The 15,915-nt window shown below is 42.0% G+C and overlaps 1 protein-coding gene across 9 annotated transcripts in view; it reads left to right on the plus strand.

Annotated features, from left to right (window-relative positions):
* The window catches only part of OSBPL5 (oxysterol binding protein like 5), a 177,310-nt gene extending 161,919 nt beyond the window's left edge, over positions 1 to 15,391 (plus strand). For all 9 annotated transcript variants that reach the window (XM_061463062.1, XM_061463061.1, XM_061463069.1 and 6 more), the window contains 10 exons: positions 25 to 121; positions 1,086 to 1,184; positions 2,400 to 2,497; positions 4,525 to 4,614; positions 7,438 to 7,574; positions 10,211 to 10,396; positions 10,938 to 11,076; positions 12,245 to 12,362; positions 12,957 to 13,059; positions 14,061 to 15,391. In XM_061463062.1, the coding sequence (XP_061319046.1) occupies positions 25 to 121; positions 1,086 to 1,184; positions 2,400 to 2,497; positions 4,525 to 4,614; positions 7,438 to 7,574; positions 10,211 to 10,396; positions 10,938 to 11,076; positions 12,245 to 12,362; positions 12,957 to 13,059; positions 14,061 to 14,196 (1,203 nt within the window). In that variant the 3' untranslated portion in view covers positions 14,197 to 15,391. The remainder of the gene's footprint in view (positions 1 to 24; positions 122 to 1,085; positions 1,185 to 2,399; positions 2,498 to 4,524; positions 4,615 to 7,437; positions 7,575 to 10,210; positions 10,397 to 10,937; positions 11,077 to 12,244; positions 12,363 to 12,956; positions 13,060 to 14,060) is intronic.
* The last annotated feature ends 524 nt before the right edge of the window (positions 15,392 to 15,915 follow it).

Below are 15,915 nucleotides of genomic sequence, written 5' to 3' on the forward strand. Positions count from 1 at the left end.
GACCTGTGCCTATTTTTCTTCTAGGTCTCACATCATCCACCAGTGTCAGCTTTTCATGTCAGCAATAGGAAGGACGGATTCTGCATAACTGGCAGCATTCTAGCTAGGTCCAAGTTTTACGGTAAGGCATTAAGCCTAGGCATCTTCCAGGTAGTATCATGGCATTGGTTTTGGTTTCTCTTTCAATCACTCCTTAGTGTGCTGGGAGTTAAGAACAAAGAAATGTGTAAGAGATCAACCACTGTAATTGCTTGTCTTGGCTCCTCTGGTTTTACCCTCCTTCTGCTATTTCAGCAGGAGATCACATTGATGTTAAATAAATAAATATATCGGATGAAAAAATCAAATAGCTTTAAAAACCTTGTTTTCAGAAAGCAAATGTTCCTGAAAATGTACAGGCAATTGGTTGTCAGACTGCTTTGCATATGCTCATGGATGAGTCATTTTATAGCTGTCTGATGATCCAACTGACTTTTGCAAGCGTCTCTGTATAAATATAACAACTTATCTAGCTCACAGATTTCTGACAGTTGAACCCTAGAGCTTCAAAATGTCCTGGAATCTTCTATTCTCAATGGAGACAGCACAGCTGCAGGCCATGAAATGGTGTTGCTATTTGAAATAGATTTTTTGTTTGGACACACGCCTCTTCAGTACTATCCCCTGGTAAATGTATTTGCTGAAACATTTTTAAATTGTCATTGCTGTCCTGGCAATTTTATTTGCTATATGGGATTGTCGTGGTACAATATACAATCAGAAAAGCTGTGATCACAAAGGGACCTGGAAAACTTCCAAGCGCTGGAACTGCTATATGCATCCCACTAATGACTTATTTAATCTATTAGCCTTTCTGCAGTAGCGGTTAAATGCCAGAAGAGATATGAGTCATACAGCAGAGAGTTTATTAGAACTGCCTGCCTGCCTTCAACAGTAAATGATTTGCAGGGTCCTGAAGAATTAGCATTTCATATCAGTTCTTTCATCATCTACATTTAAAAGGAAATGTTTACCTAAAGTAGGATGGGTGACTAAGTGAAAAATGCATTTTTTAATAGATATGTAATTGTTCTTTCAAATTCTAGGTAACTCACTTTCTGCACTGTTGGATGGGAAAGCAAAGCTTATGTTTCTAAACAGGGGAGAAGATTATATAATTACTATGCCATATGCCCACTGTAAAGGTAAGTTTTGAGCGTTCAAACAGTAAGCAAACAGAAAGAATAATATAATGGTATCTTATTGACTAACATTGCACTGACTCTCTTCTTCCCTCTCAAATACCGGGCACCACAGGGACTGGTAATTCCAGGGAGCAGTTGCTCCACACGAGTCATAGCACTCAAGATCCTCACTGAGGTCTTTTTGATTTGTCTGCACAGAGCTGAGGACAGAATTAGGCCCACCTAAGTTGGTTTTAACACTATGTAGAAACACAAATATACTGCATATATGCACTGCAGATAAAGTGAAGATGGAAATGTCTTCATATTATGAAGACATTTTTGACCTTTTGATAAAAAGGTTTTCTAATGTTAACACTGAAATGGTTTCATATATTTTTTGGCCTTTTGAGAGTAAAGGGAATTCCTGTCTCCTCTTCTGATTTATTTATTACTCTAATATTGATATTCCTCAGTGTATGAGCTGCCTCAGTCAGGCTGAATTACCGTGCGGCTTTGCTCTGTTGAGCTGAGCATGCACTGAGACTAGGGAGTGGCTGTGATTCACTGCTGTACCTTTGCCTATCTCCTTAGGAAGTGCTGATGGCATTTCAACCACAGTGACAAAATCACTCCCTGAGCACTTTGATCCAATTTCAGTTTTTGAGTAGTTTTTATTTTGGCATGTTAACCTCTAAATTAATATTTGTGGAGGTGCTAACTAACTGAAAACAGTGGCTTCTTTAAATCACTCCCTCTGTGAACTAGTCGTGTGCACAAATCTTTTTCTTGCCTTTTTTTTTGTACTGGAAATAACCATTTGAGAAGATGGTAAGCGTATGTAAAAAGGAGTCCCCTACATGACTGCTAGTCTCCCAGATTCTTCTGAATCCCATTACAGCTCCTCCCTGCCCCATCCACCTTGTGGGAAGCAACTGGATCTGTTTAAACACTAGTATAATTGAAGTGGCTGGGCACAACTTTCCTTATTTTTGCTTTCCCACTTTCAGCTTACCACAGATGCATTATCAGCACCTGCAAGTCAAGCTACTTCCTAGCTGGTGTAATATATGGAGAATATGGACTTGGGGGAGGATTCTTCATGCTTGTAGTAAAGAGACATTTCCTAGAAAAGTTGGTTTCTGTCTTTTCAGCATGTCAGTGAGAGCCACTGTGAGTTGAGAAAGCAGATTGCTTACATTAGAGCCTCTCTTACATCTCATTCTTCCCTGTCAGGACTTTTATATGGTACCATGACAATGGAGCTTGGAGGGAAAGTTACCATCGACTGTGAGAAAACTAACCACAGAGCAGAACTGGAATTCAAGCTAAAGGTAAGAGACATGCTGGCCCCAATTTTGAGTGCGTCTCAGGCTTGCCCATGCACTCCAGGCAAGGTTTGATCATACACATCAGTTATGTACCAGCAATGTATGCATGCACCATGCGGTGGCGTACCAGATAGGAGGCATCATCCTGTGGTCAGTTTTGCCTAGCACAACTGATTAGAACCCAGGAAGCCCAAGTTTTACTTCTTCACTACCAGCCAGCTGACTACTGGCCAAACTCTGTTCTGAATGTTTGGCAATGACAGCGTGGCTTGTGTTTAGGAAGGTGCAATTACTTTTGCTTGCAAAATATGAACCACTTTGAGGAAACTTAGGATATGGCTCTTCAGTGTTGCTCTCCAATAGCCATAGCATACATACTCTTACCTTGCAGGTAATGAAATGTACCTTGCGTTTCTAAAGACTACAGCACCTTGCCTTGATGATGGGATAAAAACCCATTTTCAGGCAGTTAATTTTATGTGGCTATCACACTGACAAGCTACACTGTGATTGCCTTGTACTGACTTGATCAAGAAGCTGTTCCCTCCCCTAGAAAACCTGGTGAAATCTATGGTATGCAGATAAAATGGAGATGTCTTTAAGCATTCCTTTAGTTCTATGTATTAAAAAAGAGTGATGACCTGTAACTTTTATTGTACAGTTAACTTGCTTTTTAAGGAGCATCCATTTCTTTTCTGTTCCAACAAATAATTCCTTGCCTGGGCATAAAATAAAAGACGGAAGAACTGAGAATGTGCAGGACTTGAAAGCTGCAGCCTTAGCCAACATAAATGTGAGAGATTACTGGAGTTAGGGGAGTGTTTTTCAGTCTTTTGTCTGTTTTCTGTGTTCTGCTTGGGTCAATAATAATTTTCTGGGTTTATTTGCCCTTACAAAATGAACTGTTGTCTCATGTACATTCCTTGACATTTGCATATACTTGTCTTTAAAGCCTGTTCTTCCCACAGACCTGATGTATTGTGTTGGGGCCAATGGAGTATTTTCCTGAGTTCAGTCAGTATCATCTCAAACCTACAAACACTTTAGGGCTTAAAATGCAGACCCTTCTTTTCTGGTTTGAAAACAATACACTTAGTCCCAGCATGACCTAGAAAGGTCCCTGTTGGCTTAGTTATGTGCATGGCTTTGGATAGGTCTTAGCCACCTCTTTTAGTAGAATTGTGAGAAGTTAAAGGTAAACCTCATAACTTTGTTATTAATTTGGATATGTACCCATTCTCAGCTGGATTAGATACCTTGATCCTTGAGAGACTCGTTATTTTTTTTTTCCATGGGTGTGTTAGGAAATTTGGGTTTATATTGTTATTAAAAAAAAAAAAAAAAGGTTCCTCTGCACAAACATTATTGGAAAGTAACTGCTAAAATGTCTGAAAAAATGTTGTGTGGTCTGAATGGAAGAGCTGGTCACTCTATCACTGCTGTTTCCTTTGCTTGGCAGGAGGAGGTGAGGGGAACTTTCTATTGTTCTGGGAATCTTTTCCCTGACTCTGGAAATACCCTTTTTGTTTTTTGCTGCTGACAAAAGCTTCTTCACATTGGAACCTTCACACAGATGCAGCCATCAGCAGTGGCACACTGCTGTTGCTTTTCCATAAGCAGATGTCACCAACTGCATTAGTGCTCACATTGCCTGCAAGTATAAGGGTGCAAACTGTAGTGTGATTGAGACAACCAGGAGGGCTTGGCCACCTAACACTTATCCCGATGTCTAGCTGACAATAAATGTATCTGCAATGAAGGCAAGATCTTGCAGTGCTGAATGTTAATGCATCCAAAGGCTTATCTTTCTTCCTGCAGCTCCTACAGTGATTTTGAAATTGTAGACAAAAGGAGGAGGGTACAATGCTAGACAGTCAAAATCCATGTTAGGATTCCTTCTGCCTTTTAGCACAAATACTGGAAATCAAGCAGGTTGCACTTTCCTCCCCTCCTGCTGCATCACTGTGTTTGGCTTCCTTCTATTTGTCACTAGACTAATCATATTTTCTATTTCTGTTCTCCCCTGACAGCCCTTCTTCAGTGGCAGCGCAAGCATTAATCAGATCTCTGGGAAGATTAAATCAGGAGAAGAAGTGTTAGCGAGTCTCAATGGACACTGGGTAACATGCAATGATCAAAGTTGCTGGCAGTTCAAGTGTGTGTGGCAGCAGGGTGTGTGTGAGGGCTAGCAGCCCCTGGCAGGCTCCCTGCATGGGAGCTGCAGATGGCCAGTGTCCTACCTCTTCCTGACATCCCCAGGTACTGTGGGAGAGCAGAGCTTTCCAGCCACACCTCTCAAGCTCATTTATATTTTAAAAGTCCCACTTAGTAACACTTGCACTCCTAAAGCCTGGGCCAAAGCTGGGAATGGTTAGGAGGGTTTCCGTCAGAGCCAGTGGCTCTGTATTAGGGTCTCAGACTCAGGACAAGCCCTGATGGCAGGAGACATAGTGTGTCTTGTGTGTGACTGTGAAAATCATTCCTTTTGCCTTGATGCATTCAATACTTTCACAGCTACAGCAGTATCAAGGAGGAATTTCACAGGGTTTTAAATGGATTATTTTCACACCAAGCCTTAATGATAGAAGAGAGTTATTCTTCTGTTCATGAGGTAAAGGACAAAGTGAGGGTCCATCTGTATGGGCAGTTCAGACCAGTCAGCAAAGCAGCTAACACCTTTGCACACCAAGCATCCACAAGTGAATCACTCAAAAACATCTTTAAGCTGAAATCCAGGAAGAATAAAGTTGCATGATGAAGAAGCTGGTCTAGAGTGTTGATTGGGAACTCCTGGTAACCCAGGCAAAAGCAGTGAGCCCTGGCTTTGGGCTGGACACTTCAGTATTTATCTCAGCTACATTTAGACATCTTCATCTTCATTATAGTTGACCTGTGCTCCCTTTCCAGTCCATAGGAATTGCCACTTCTGAGACAAGATTTGTGTCATCCTAAAGGAGGTATTTAAAGTAGGTCAGGTGAAATGTGCCTGGATAAAGTCCTTTCTACAATGAGGTCCTAACCACAGTGTAGCCTTTGGTACTGAACTCCTCCCGAGATAATCTTTCTTTTTACATAAAAAGCTAATGACCATTTTGAAATTTGGAGATTTGCCCTTTCTAGGCATATACAAGGAGATTTGCTCCTTGTGCCTGGGTAGCTTTTCCATTCTGACCTCACTTTCCTGCAGGATAAGCCTTGGCAATTCTGAGTTATGGTGGGCTGTTGAGTACCTTGTCTGTGGTGGGTCTTGTGGACACCACCCACAAGAGCATGTAATCCAGTGGCTCCCCTGGGGCACCGAGCCACAGGGCTGTGTGCTGCTCAACTTCCAGTCTGCTTTGTTTGGGTTTTATCAGCCTGAAAGTAATTTATTCCTCCCTTGTTCTTTGTGCTGATTGGTTGTGGTGCACAAAATTAGAATGATGTATAAAAGAAATTAAATGGCTTTGAAAGGATGGCTCCATAAGCTGCTGTCTGCAGTTGTATGCTGTGGATAAATAGCTGCTGTGCAGCAGCAGCGGTAGGGATGTTGTTTGTTTGTCTGCTTCTCCCCACTGAGAATATTGGTCTGGCGTCCTGAGCTCTGCAGGCTTTTCTCTGTCCAATCCAGTTTCCTGACAGCTGATCTGTGATCTGAGAGAAATTCCTGACAAAAACACTCATAGCTGAAAGGCTAATTCTCTGCCTCAGGACCTGAAAACCCACCTGAATAAAAAAGGGAAGCAAATCCCAATGATTCTCAGCTCCAGGACCAAAGGAGCAGCTGAAGGCTTTTATGTATACCCCTTAGAGATGCACACAGTGAAGTCTGGTAACGCCTGTCTGGTGCCTCCTATCCATAGCTGGGGTCTCTTGGGAACCTGAGATCTGTCCTGGAACTAGCACCTTAGGACATTGCAGAGGAAGTTCCAAGGAAGATTTTGAGGAGGGATGAGAGTCCCTTAGGTTTGAAGGAGTTTCACAGCTGAAGATGTGGGAAGTGGACTTCGAGACATGCATCAGGGACTGTGGCAGGGGAAGTAATGCAGCAGCTGGGATGCAAAGAAATTAGGCAGCAACAGGTAAAGCCAACAGCCATGACATAAGTAAGGTTTGCATGATACTCATACCATGCCCAGGCAGCTGAATGGCACCAGTTGCACATGCTGTTTCAGCAGCTGTAATCACCTCTTTCATTCCACTCACAGTCAGCATTGTGCTGTTCACTATATGCTCTGTAAACTACTTGGTCTGGCTCTGGGGCATTTCTGCCTCTGAGAGCAAGGCTGGGAAGCAGCGTAGTTGAGCAGGGGCACAAAAATATTGTCTAGCTAACCTCACACCAGAAAAGTGCTGCTGAATAGTTGGTCACCAAATAAACTAGCAAGGAATAAGGACAAAAGACCCCTGGTCATTTTGAAGTGCTAAATGAACATCCGGGAACAATAATAGAAAAACTTCACTAAACTGAAAATAAAAAAAAAAAGAAAAAATAATGTGAAAGAGTATCTTGGCTTTAGCTCTCCTTTCTAGAGATGATGGTATTTCAGTAGGCTCTGTATGAAATTTCAGCATTGAGAAATAGAAGATAGACTAGAAAACGAGCTAGGGGGTCTTGTTCATATGTGCTGGCTGGTGCCTGGGAGGAACAGTGGGGAAAGAAGAGCATCTTAGGACTTCTTTGGGTACCCTTGTCTGGGGACAAGAATAACAGAAGGGACCAGGTCCCTTTCTAATTCTCTTCTGATTAATTCAGCTAGTGTTTACAGGAATGCCTTGCCTCATTCATTTTAGAAACTTTTAGGAAGTGTTCAGTGAGATTTAATGGGGTAGAGGAGGATAGAAGCCTTCTAAGCAAGCCGTTTCCCTGATCATCATCAGGAAGCAGCTTCCATTTGTCAGGATTATTTTCTGCTGTGTGTTTCTGATTGTCATTAACCTTTTCACTTAATTTTCCTTCTCAGGATGGGGAAGTGCATATAAATGAGTTGAAAAATGAGAATGTGGAAATGTTCTGGAACCCAACCAGTGAAGTACGAAGGCAGAGACTGAAGCGCCATATTGTGCTGTTTGAGGAGCAGACTGACTTTGAGTCAGAGAGGTAAGGAGCTCTAAGAACATCTTGCTGCCGATTCTCTGCTGGAAGTGGGGCTCTGATCAGAAGGTTCCAGTTCCTCAGCACAGTCCTTGAAGGACAGAGATCTGCTTTGCCTGCACATATTACCCCATTTACTTCCTTTTCTCCAGTTTATTAACTCTGGGGTATTTCCATGAAGTATATCTCTGAAATAACCAAGGAGCTCGGCTGAGAAATAGTGGAGGCTACATTTTATCTTCTAAAATAACAAGCCTCCCTGGACTTCAGAGATCACAAACAGAATCTTTCTAACTGCTGGAACATTTTATGGAAGGGCAAAATGCCAGTCTGAGGTTGAATGTCTTGTTAAGGATTGTTTAAATCACAAGTTCCTAAATGAGATGCAGAAATCATGTGGAAAGCCCTGGCATGAGCAGTGCAGTAGTTTGAACTACATAACAGGATTTTATGAGATGATGTAATTAAAAATATATTTAACACTGCCTCATAATCTCAGATGAGATCTCCAATGAAGTCTGCACCATTTTTTTTTAGGGTAATCTAGATTAACTATAAATATAGTCCTGGCACAATACTTAGGAAATGGAAGGAATGACTACATGATGCAGTGAGCGTCCCCAGACCAATTCTTGAGCAAGAACAGCTAGAGCAACTTCATATGGCACTGGCTTCAAACCAACTACTGCCATCTCACCAATATGGTTAGCGAGTTCCAGCTAACATCCCAAGCAGTTTGCTGCCTGGCTCTGCATTACATTGACCACTTCTCTGTGGGCATCTAATTTTGGTGTTGCATTAAATCACACTAAGAAGATTCCCCTTTTTATGGGTAAAGAAAGGGATTGCACGAAAATAAAAACACAGGAACATTTAGTTTGTCCTGGCCAGCAGTGGACATTATGGACAATAAAGTCTGTATTTGTAACTTATAGTCACGCAGTTGCCACAGAGCAGAGCAGGCTGCAGCATGTGTCTCTATTAATCTTCTAAGAAGATTCTTTTAAAGGAGATGAGACATCTTGGTCTTCTGTCCAGAGAATCTCCATTTCTCTATTTACCACAGTACTGCCAGAGCCAAATCCCTCTGCCACAGCAGATACCAGTCATGATACATGCATCCAGGGGAAGAAGGGAAATGGAAAATATCTAGGCACCCCTAACAGACATTCCATTGAGCTCCTTATTACGCTGACAGTTGCATGAATAAATTACCATCTAATCCAGGTTATGTTCCACCTGAATTGATTAGTCTGCCCCGAAGTGCTGAAAATCACCTATCATCTTCACAAGAGCTGAAGAGTCTCTGATGCTCATACCATTATGCAGCTCACCACAGAGGGTCTCCTTCTCTGACACACGCAGATCTTGATGGAGTAATTTGCCCTTGTCAAATGATTTTGTGCATGTCCCTCTAAGGTTCTTAGGTTCTTCTTTACTCCACCTCATTCCTTAGGATTGTCTTTTTACACCATCACTGTATTTTTTCAGGCTGTTATTTTCACTCCTCCCTCCCCCACCCCCATCACTTTGACTTTAGACTGAGTTTCCTGCCTTTGTTTCTGGGAGAAAAGATCCATACACAGGAAAATGGGAGTGACTTGTCATAAAGGACAGGAAGGTGTTCCTCTGTCTTTAGGTAATTATCCAAGAGACTGCTTTTTTTTGGAAGTGTTGTGTTAACAAGTGATGACAGAAATATAATGAAAGCATTGGTATGCTTTTGAAGTTAAGAGTTTCACAGCAAGCTCCAAATTAAATGGAATAATTTATTCATCTTCTAAATGGAGGACTGATGTTTTGTGGAGCTGGGAATACTGGAACAGCCTTGATGTCCAGTGCCTATTCTAACTGCTGAACCACTGGGTAATGTTTTGGGAGGGCTAGTTGCTAATCTCGGAAGTACTTCCAGTCTGAAATGAAGATTAGAATGCTCTGATTAGAGGAATTGTGGAGATGCCTATCACAACTCGGCTACAGTAAAAAAAAAGTGATTTTTTTTCTCTTGTAAAAACTAGATCCTCTCCTCTAGGCAGAGGCTTAGTGAGACACCATGTAAACAGATGGTGTATCTTTTGGCAGCTGAAGACAAGTGCTAGTGAAGGCCTGTGTTCCTGCTTGCAGTTTGTGAGCACAAGTACATCTCCATTTCTTGCAGACTGCATTAGCTTCCTACAGACCTGGTTGCTAACCTGGTACAGAAGTACAACATTGCATGTGCAGCTGCAAGCCGTGCACATGAATTTGTTTTCCAGTGCTTCTAAGCTTCAAATAAAAAGCCTATGTTTCAAGGGTAGATATTAATACAAAGTCTCCAAAACATTAATGATTGAAAGGGCAAGGAAGATCACAAACTCTCCATTATAGATCAGTCACTTCTGAATAGGCCACTGACCTCAATGAATTGAGTATAACTATCTTAGCACTGAAGATTTTAATGAACATGTAGGTGATGTTATCTAAGGGAAACTTCCCAGATCATTGTATACAGCATTCAGTGTTGCCATTCTTATAACGTTCCTTTAATTTATAGTTCCTCTGGAGTATCAATAGACCAGAAAAGCACCAACTCTAAGGGTTGAGCTGGAAGAATGCATTGTTGGTTTTAAGGTGTTTTAACATGATTCCCTGATTATTCCTAGGCTTTGGCAGCACGTTACCAGTGCAATAAACAAAGGTGATCAAAACAGGGCAACGCAAGAAAAATTCATGCTAGAAGAGGAGCAGAGGAATGCTGCCCGGGAGCGGAGAGAGAACGGCACAGAATGGAAGCCGCTGCTCTTCTGGCATGATGCCATGACTAATGAATGGCGCTACAAATACGAGGAGTGAGTGGTGGAGTGGGGTTGTGAACAGGTCTCACTTCTTGAGCTCCCCAGGGGTGCATAGCAAGGTTACAGACCTGCAATTCCAGTCCTGTCGTTCCCCAAACTATGCCCTGGCTTGCTCTTTCTGAGTTCTATGTCACTATTAGGATACATATTCCTGGTACTAATTGGGAATAGCTGGAAATGAGGGCTTGGCAATGGAAAATCTGCTATGCCATTGGTAGAAATCCCTATTGCTGCAATCAAGCATGAAATCATTTTGCAGAGATTTTCTGCACTGTACAGACAGAGCTGACAACTGTCTTTCCTCCTCTGGCAAAAAGGATGAGGCCTCTGGAGACTGAACCTCCCTCATTTATTGCTAAGAACTCTGAATGTAAGGGGAAGTATCTGTTAGTCCTCACACTACATCTGTGGAAACTCTGGTTACTGTCAGAGATGGGTGCCTGCCCTGATAAATGCAGAGTTAGTGTATCGCTCATAACACACCTGGTATGGGATTCTTGCTTTTCTGATGTTTTTTTTCCTTTGGTCTCTAAAGTTTAAGACCTTGGGATCGTTTGAACGACATTGCCCAATTTGAGAAGAATGGAATACTTCAGACAATGGAAAGACAGTTATCGACAAGAATGTCAAATCACAAAACAACATGCATAAACAATCAAATTACACGGCACAAGGTAAAAAGCCTGGTTTAGGGAATAGAATATTCTTTACGATTGTTTAGATACACAGCCTTTTTCTGCAGTATTTTCATGTAAGCACAGCATAGGCTGAAAGGTTTAATTTGGGATAATATAGTTTATGACTCTAGACCTGCAATATTATACTATTGTTAACTCCAAATAATTACGATTCTTGGTTGATGTATCCTATCTGTTTTGGCATTTTTCTTCCACCCATGTTAGTGACAGTGACTCATACTGGGTTTACACATGACTGAGCTGAACTTCACTGTTCAGTGTTTCCAAAGCAGAAAACTTCCCATAGCAAGGGTGTGAGCAATGTTTTGGAGTACATAGCTGAGATCCTGCAACTTCATTTTTGGTCTTTGCTATCTGCCTTTATCACTTTCTCTTAGATGAGACAAGAAACCTCTCTATATCCTTTCCCTTAAACAGGGATTAAACATTGCATTAATGAAAAATGAGTGTTCATTAAACATTGCATTAATCTTTGGAGTAATGTATGTCATTCATGAAACACTTCATAAATGCAGAACTGCATAGACCATATTACACTGAAGAACTCTAATCTTACTGTGTACATAGTCTTATTTTATAATACCCTGAATCTGAATGTCTCTGAAACAGTGGCAAAGTTGAGGTTCATAACTGCTTTACAGATCCTCCAGTGAAAAGTTTGAGTCAATGTGCTTGGGGTTGCCCATCTGAGAAGTAGGGAGAAACTTTCCAAAGTGCATCAAGAAGTTGGGCATAAAAGTTCTGTGATATTTAAATACTTCAGACACTTTCTGAAAAGTCTTCCTCAGGAATTTTATTGTATATTTTTATTCTTTTTGTCCTTTCTGTTATGTACCTGTTTGGTAGATGTACAACTCAGAAAAAAAAACTATAAAGTTCATCGCTAGTATGTGTCAGTTAAAGCTACAGAAATAATTTGGATGGGATGTCATAGGGATGTTATCATTTCAGAAAATGCTTCTGTACAGGGCATAAAATACCTTTAAGTAGCTGCCATGAGTCCAACTACTAGGAGTTGCTGAGAAAGCAATCAAACTTTGCAATCTCACAGATATGTCCCAGCACCCCAAACTATGTTGTTTAAAACCAAACATTACTTCAATTTGACGGTGACCCAGTCTCTTTTAATCCCCGTTTTATCCAGAGGTCTGGCAAAGACTGCAGACACCGCAAAAGCAGCGACCAGCCGTCCAACCATAGCCAGAACACAGAGAGCAGCTGTTCGACACCAGAGTCTGTACAGGAGCTCTCAGATGATGATGGCAAGTATTTGGGTATCACTGGGTCAGGCTTTAATGTTGCTCCCTCAGAACCTCAATTCCTCAAGGACATTTCCTGACCCTGTTGATACCATGGGCCCAATAGCCCACATGCAAACACAGAAAATATTCTGCTCTTCGTACCTCCTGCTTCTCTTTCTGCCTTACCCTATCAATGCCAACAAGGGCTTCCCAGCTCCTGGCACAAATATGTTGGAAAAATACACTGACATTCCAATCAACAGACAGGAAACAGGCTTAGTTTTTCATTCCCTTTTCTTAGCCTTTGTTGGGGGTGACCTTGAATGTTTCAGAGATGAAGGCAGGTGTGAGCACTTCATTCTCCTCCGCTCAGCTAGGGAGCATGCTGCAAAAATTGTTTTCTGAGAGCTGAAGAAAAGCCCTTAGCAGTGTCATGGGACCTGTTCCACTGACTTGGGTCTTCAGGGTAGAAGATCCTGTCCCATATCTCCTTCTCCCCGTGTTTACTTCTGAAAGTGTCCCTCCTGCCTCTGTCAGTTTGATCACAGCCAAACCATTTGCTGGGTGAACCAGAGCTGGTGATGCAAAGCAGTGTCCTTCAATATTTTGTCACAGGGTTTGAAAGCCTGTGCGCTCAGTGTGGGAAAGAAATTAATCACCTGAAGGAAATTCATTCAGCCATCTTATCCCTACAGAGAGCCCAACAGGATATACACAGGTAACCAATTTATCAAATCAATGATCTTAATGAGCTAAAAACAGCTTGTGGCATTTAACTCCTCCACTGCCACATTATCAGCTGCAGGGGTGTTTCAGTAACCTGTTAACATACCATAATGGCAAACACATCCACTACTTGAAATAGTGAGGAACTCTCTTCCTCCTAAGGCTCTTTATGGGGCAGAAAGCATTCCTCAGCATGTTAAGCATCTCTTGGCACTCCCAACTGCAAAACAGCTGCAGAAGTTGGGAGGGGCTGGGCCAGGTCCTGGCTCTAAATAAATCTCTGCCAGGCAGGAAAGCATGGGGTCTCCCTTCTCATCAAGTATGTTATGAATTTGCTCCATTTGCTGCAGAGGTGCAGGTGTGTGGCCTGAAAACTGGGCTCCATGGGTGAAAAGCACTGAATTCCTGCTTTTTGTATAAATGGCTAGTTGCTGTCTGAGGAAAGCAGTGAGGACACCTGCTTAACCTACTGCTGGCAAAGGGCTTTGCCCTTCAGACTCCTGTGGGGAGGGCAGGGAAGGTATTCAGTGTTACATCTGCTCCAGGGACCCCTGCTGATTCCCCTCTGCATGAGGATTATTACCCAGCCCTCCTGGGGCTTCACTGGAGTGGGATCACTTGAGGTCTGCTGTTTCTGAATGCCAGAGCCATCGGTGATATGTCTTTAGATTTCCTCTGCTGCTCTTGGGTGTGTCCAGGGCAAGTCCTTGTATTTGGAAAGTTAGGGCATAGGTTTGTGAGTGGGGCCCACATGAAGAAATTTCTTGGGGCTCATGCCCTTACATCTTCTCATGCCATCCAGCATGCTCTGCCTGATCCAGCAGGAGCCACAAGTACTTATCTTTCTGTCAAAAAGACATAAAGTCTGAGGGGAGCAGTGCTGTACCCATGAGGGTGTCTCTGAAGTACAGGGATCCTTCCTGGAGTGGAAGCTCAGGTGTGGCTGCACACCTCCATCTGACACACAAATAAACATGCTGCTTTCTTTTCCAGAAACCTCAGTGCTCTGAACAAAAAGTCCTTCCACAAGAAAGTTTCTTCTGAAAGCTTCCTCCTAGACTCTTGCTGTTGGTTTCTCCTCTGCATCTTTCTTACGTGTCAACTATTCATTAATTATGTCTTCAAATAAAGTCACTACGTTTGGCAGCAATAATGATTACTGGCTGCAGGAGGGGAGTCACTCGTGCAAGAAGCCCAGTGAGGTACCAAAGCACTTTAGAACCAACGCGGCACAGATGTAAGAAGTTGAAAAACAAGGTTAAAAAGGGACCTAGGAACCTGCAAAACTTTGTTCCTGCAGATTATGTCATTTTTGCCTTTTACATGTACATCTTCAAGGACCTCTTAACCTGTATGGGCCTTAATGCTGAAGCCAAATGTAGCTTTAATTGTGCAATTTGTTTTCTATGTCTTGTCATTTTTTGATGCAGTTAATAATTACCCAGCAGTATTGGTACCTTCAAAATGGTAAACACTGCAGCATTTTGGAAAGGTCATGCCAGCTGGGGTCATAGCTGTTTGAGTGAGAGAGTGCAGCTGGGGAGCTGTAAAGAACCCATGTCTATGGTGCCTGTCCGGCTGCCTTTGATTATGGGAGGGAGCACACTGGGTCCAAAACAATCCACCCCCAGGATATTAAGTCATGATCTGTTTTGTCAGCACACACAGAATGGGACCTCAGAATGTTTTTTGTTTCCCATTCCACGGAAACTGTAAATATGCACAATTTCCTAGAGCCATTCCTCTTTAGGAAATGGGAAGTCTTTGATGAAAGCTCCTTGTTTGTTTACAGAGCTGACTGATGTCCCAGATGAGGCCCATCAAGTGTAGCATCAGACACGCCTGTTCATAAAACCTGGTCACTTATTGTTACTATTTGCTATCTGGCTGTTTTATAATATCACACACTAGCATTGTAGAGAAGAATCCACTACCCCAGGGTAGGTGAGAAGGATAGGAATGATGTAGATGTATGTGTGTTTGGTCTTAGGCACATTTATTGTCAAAGGTCAGGAAGGAGGAAAGGTTTTGCCACTGCATTCTTCAACTCTGTTAATAGTCTTCCTATTTTACACCATTTTTTAAAGATTTGCAATATTTTCTGTAGACTGTGGACAATACTAAGCCTCTCTTTTCTGGCCTGAAGTAGTTCCAAGTGGTAAGTACTGCTATATATACAGCCTTAAAATACTTAGTGGTGGTGCCAGTCTGGGCTATCTTTCAATGTAAATGTTTCCAAATTTTTAAGTACATTCCTTGTCATATTCCCCAGTTAGGGGAACCCTGTGCTTGATATGTTGAAATAAAACTACACACAACTTTCAGTGGCTGTCTCTGTGACAAATTATTTGTGTGTTTGAACTCAGGTTTGTGTTTTATAGTGTTCTACAAGTAAACATCTTTTAGGCCATGCTTTTCTAGAGGAAAAGCTACAGGAAAAGGTCTTCAAGAATCTCAGACATAGGCCCTAAGTTAGAACAGCATTAGCATTTTGACATCCTCTGGCTCATATTAAGCCATGTCTTCTGATTGTAACAACTTCCTCAAAATAGAAAGAAAAGTGGTTGCCTTAATTTTTCTTGTTGTACATGTAAATGTACAGACTTGTTGGGATTAGAAAACCTTTTATATTAAGGAAGTAAATTGATACTAGAGAACAGATAGTTCCATGGAAAGAACCCCATCCCTCTGACATAAACAGATGGGATAAGAACTGCTATCCAGAAACTGACATTCAAGAGATAAATAACAAATAATAACAGGTGAGAGTGACTTTGCTATTAGCAAAAGTCTCCAGAAAGCCAAAGAATTCTTCATCCCTGAGGAATCATCCTTACAGAACGTCAGA

The sequence above is a fragment of the Pezoporus flaviventris genome, unplaced genomic scaffold, assembly GCF_033815535.1.
Source record: "Pezoporus flaviventris isolate CSIRO_AGI_PZ_B2104156 unplaced genomic scaffold, CSIRO_AGI_Pfla_v1 ptg000036l, whole genome shotgun sequence".
NCBI lineage: Eukaryota > Metazoa > Chordata > Aves > Psittaciformes > Psittacidae > Pezoporus > Pezoporus flaviventris.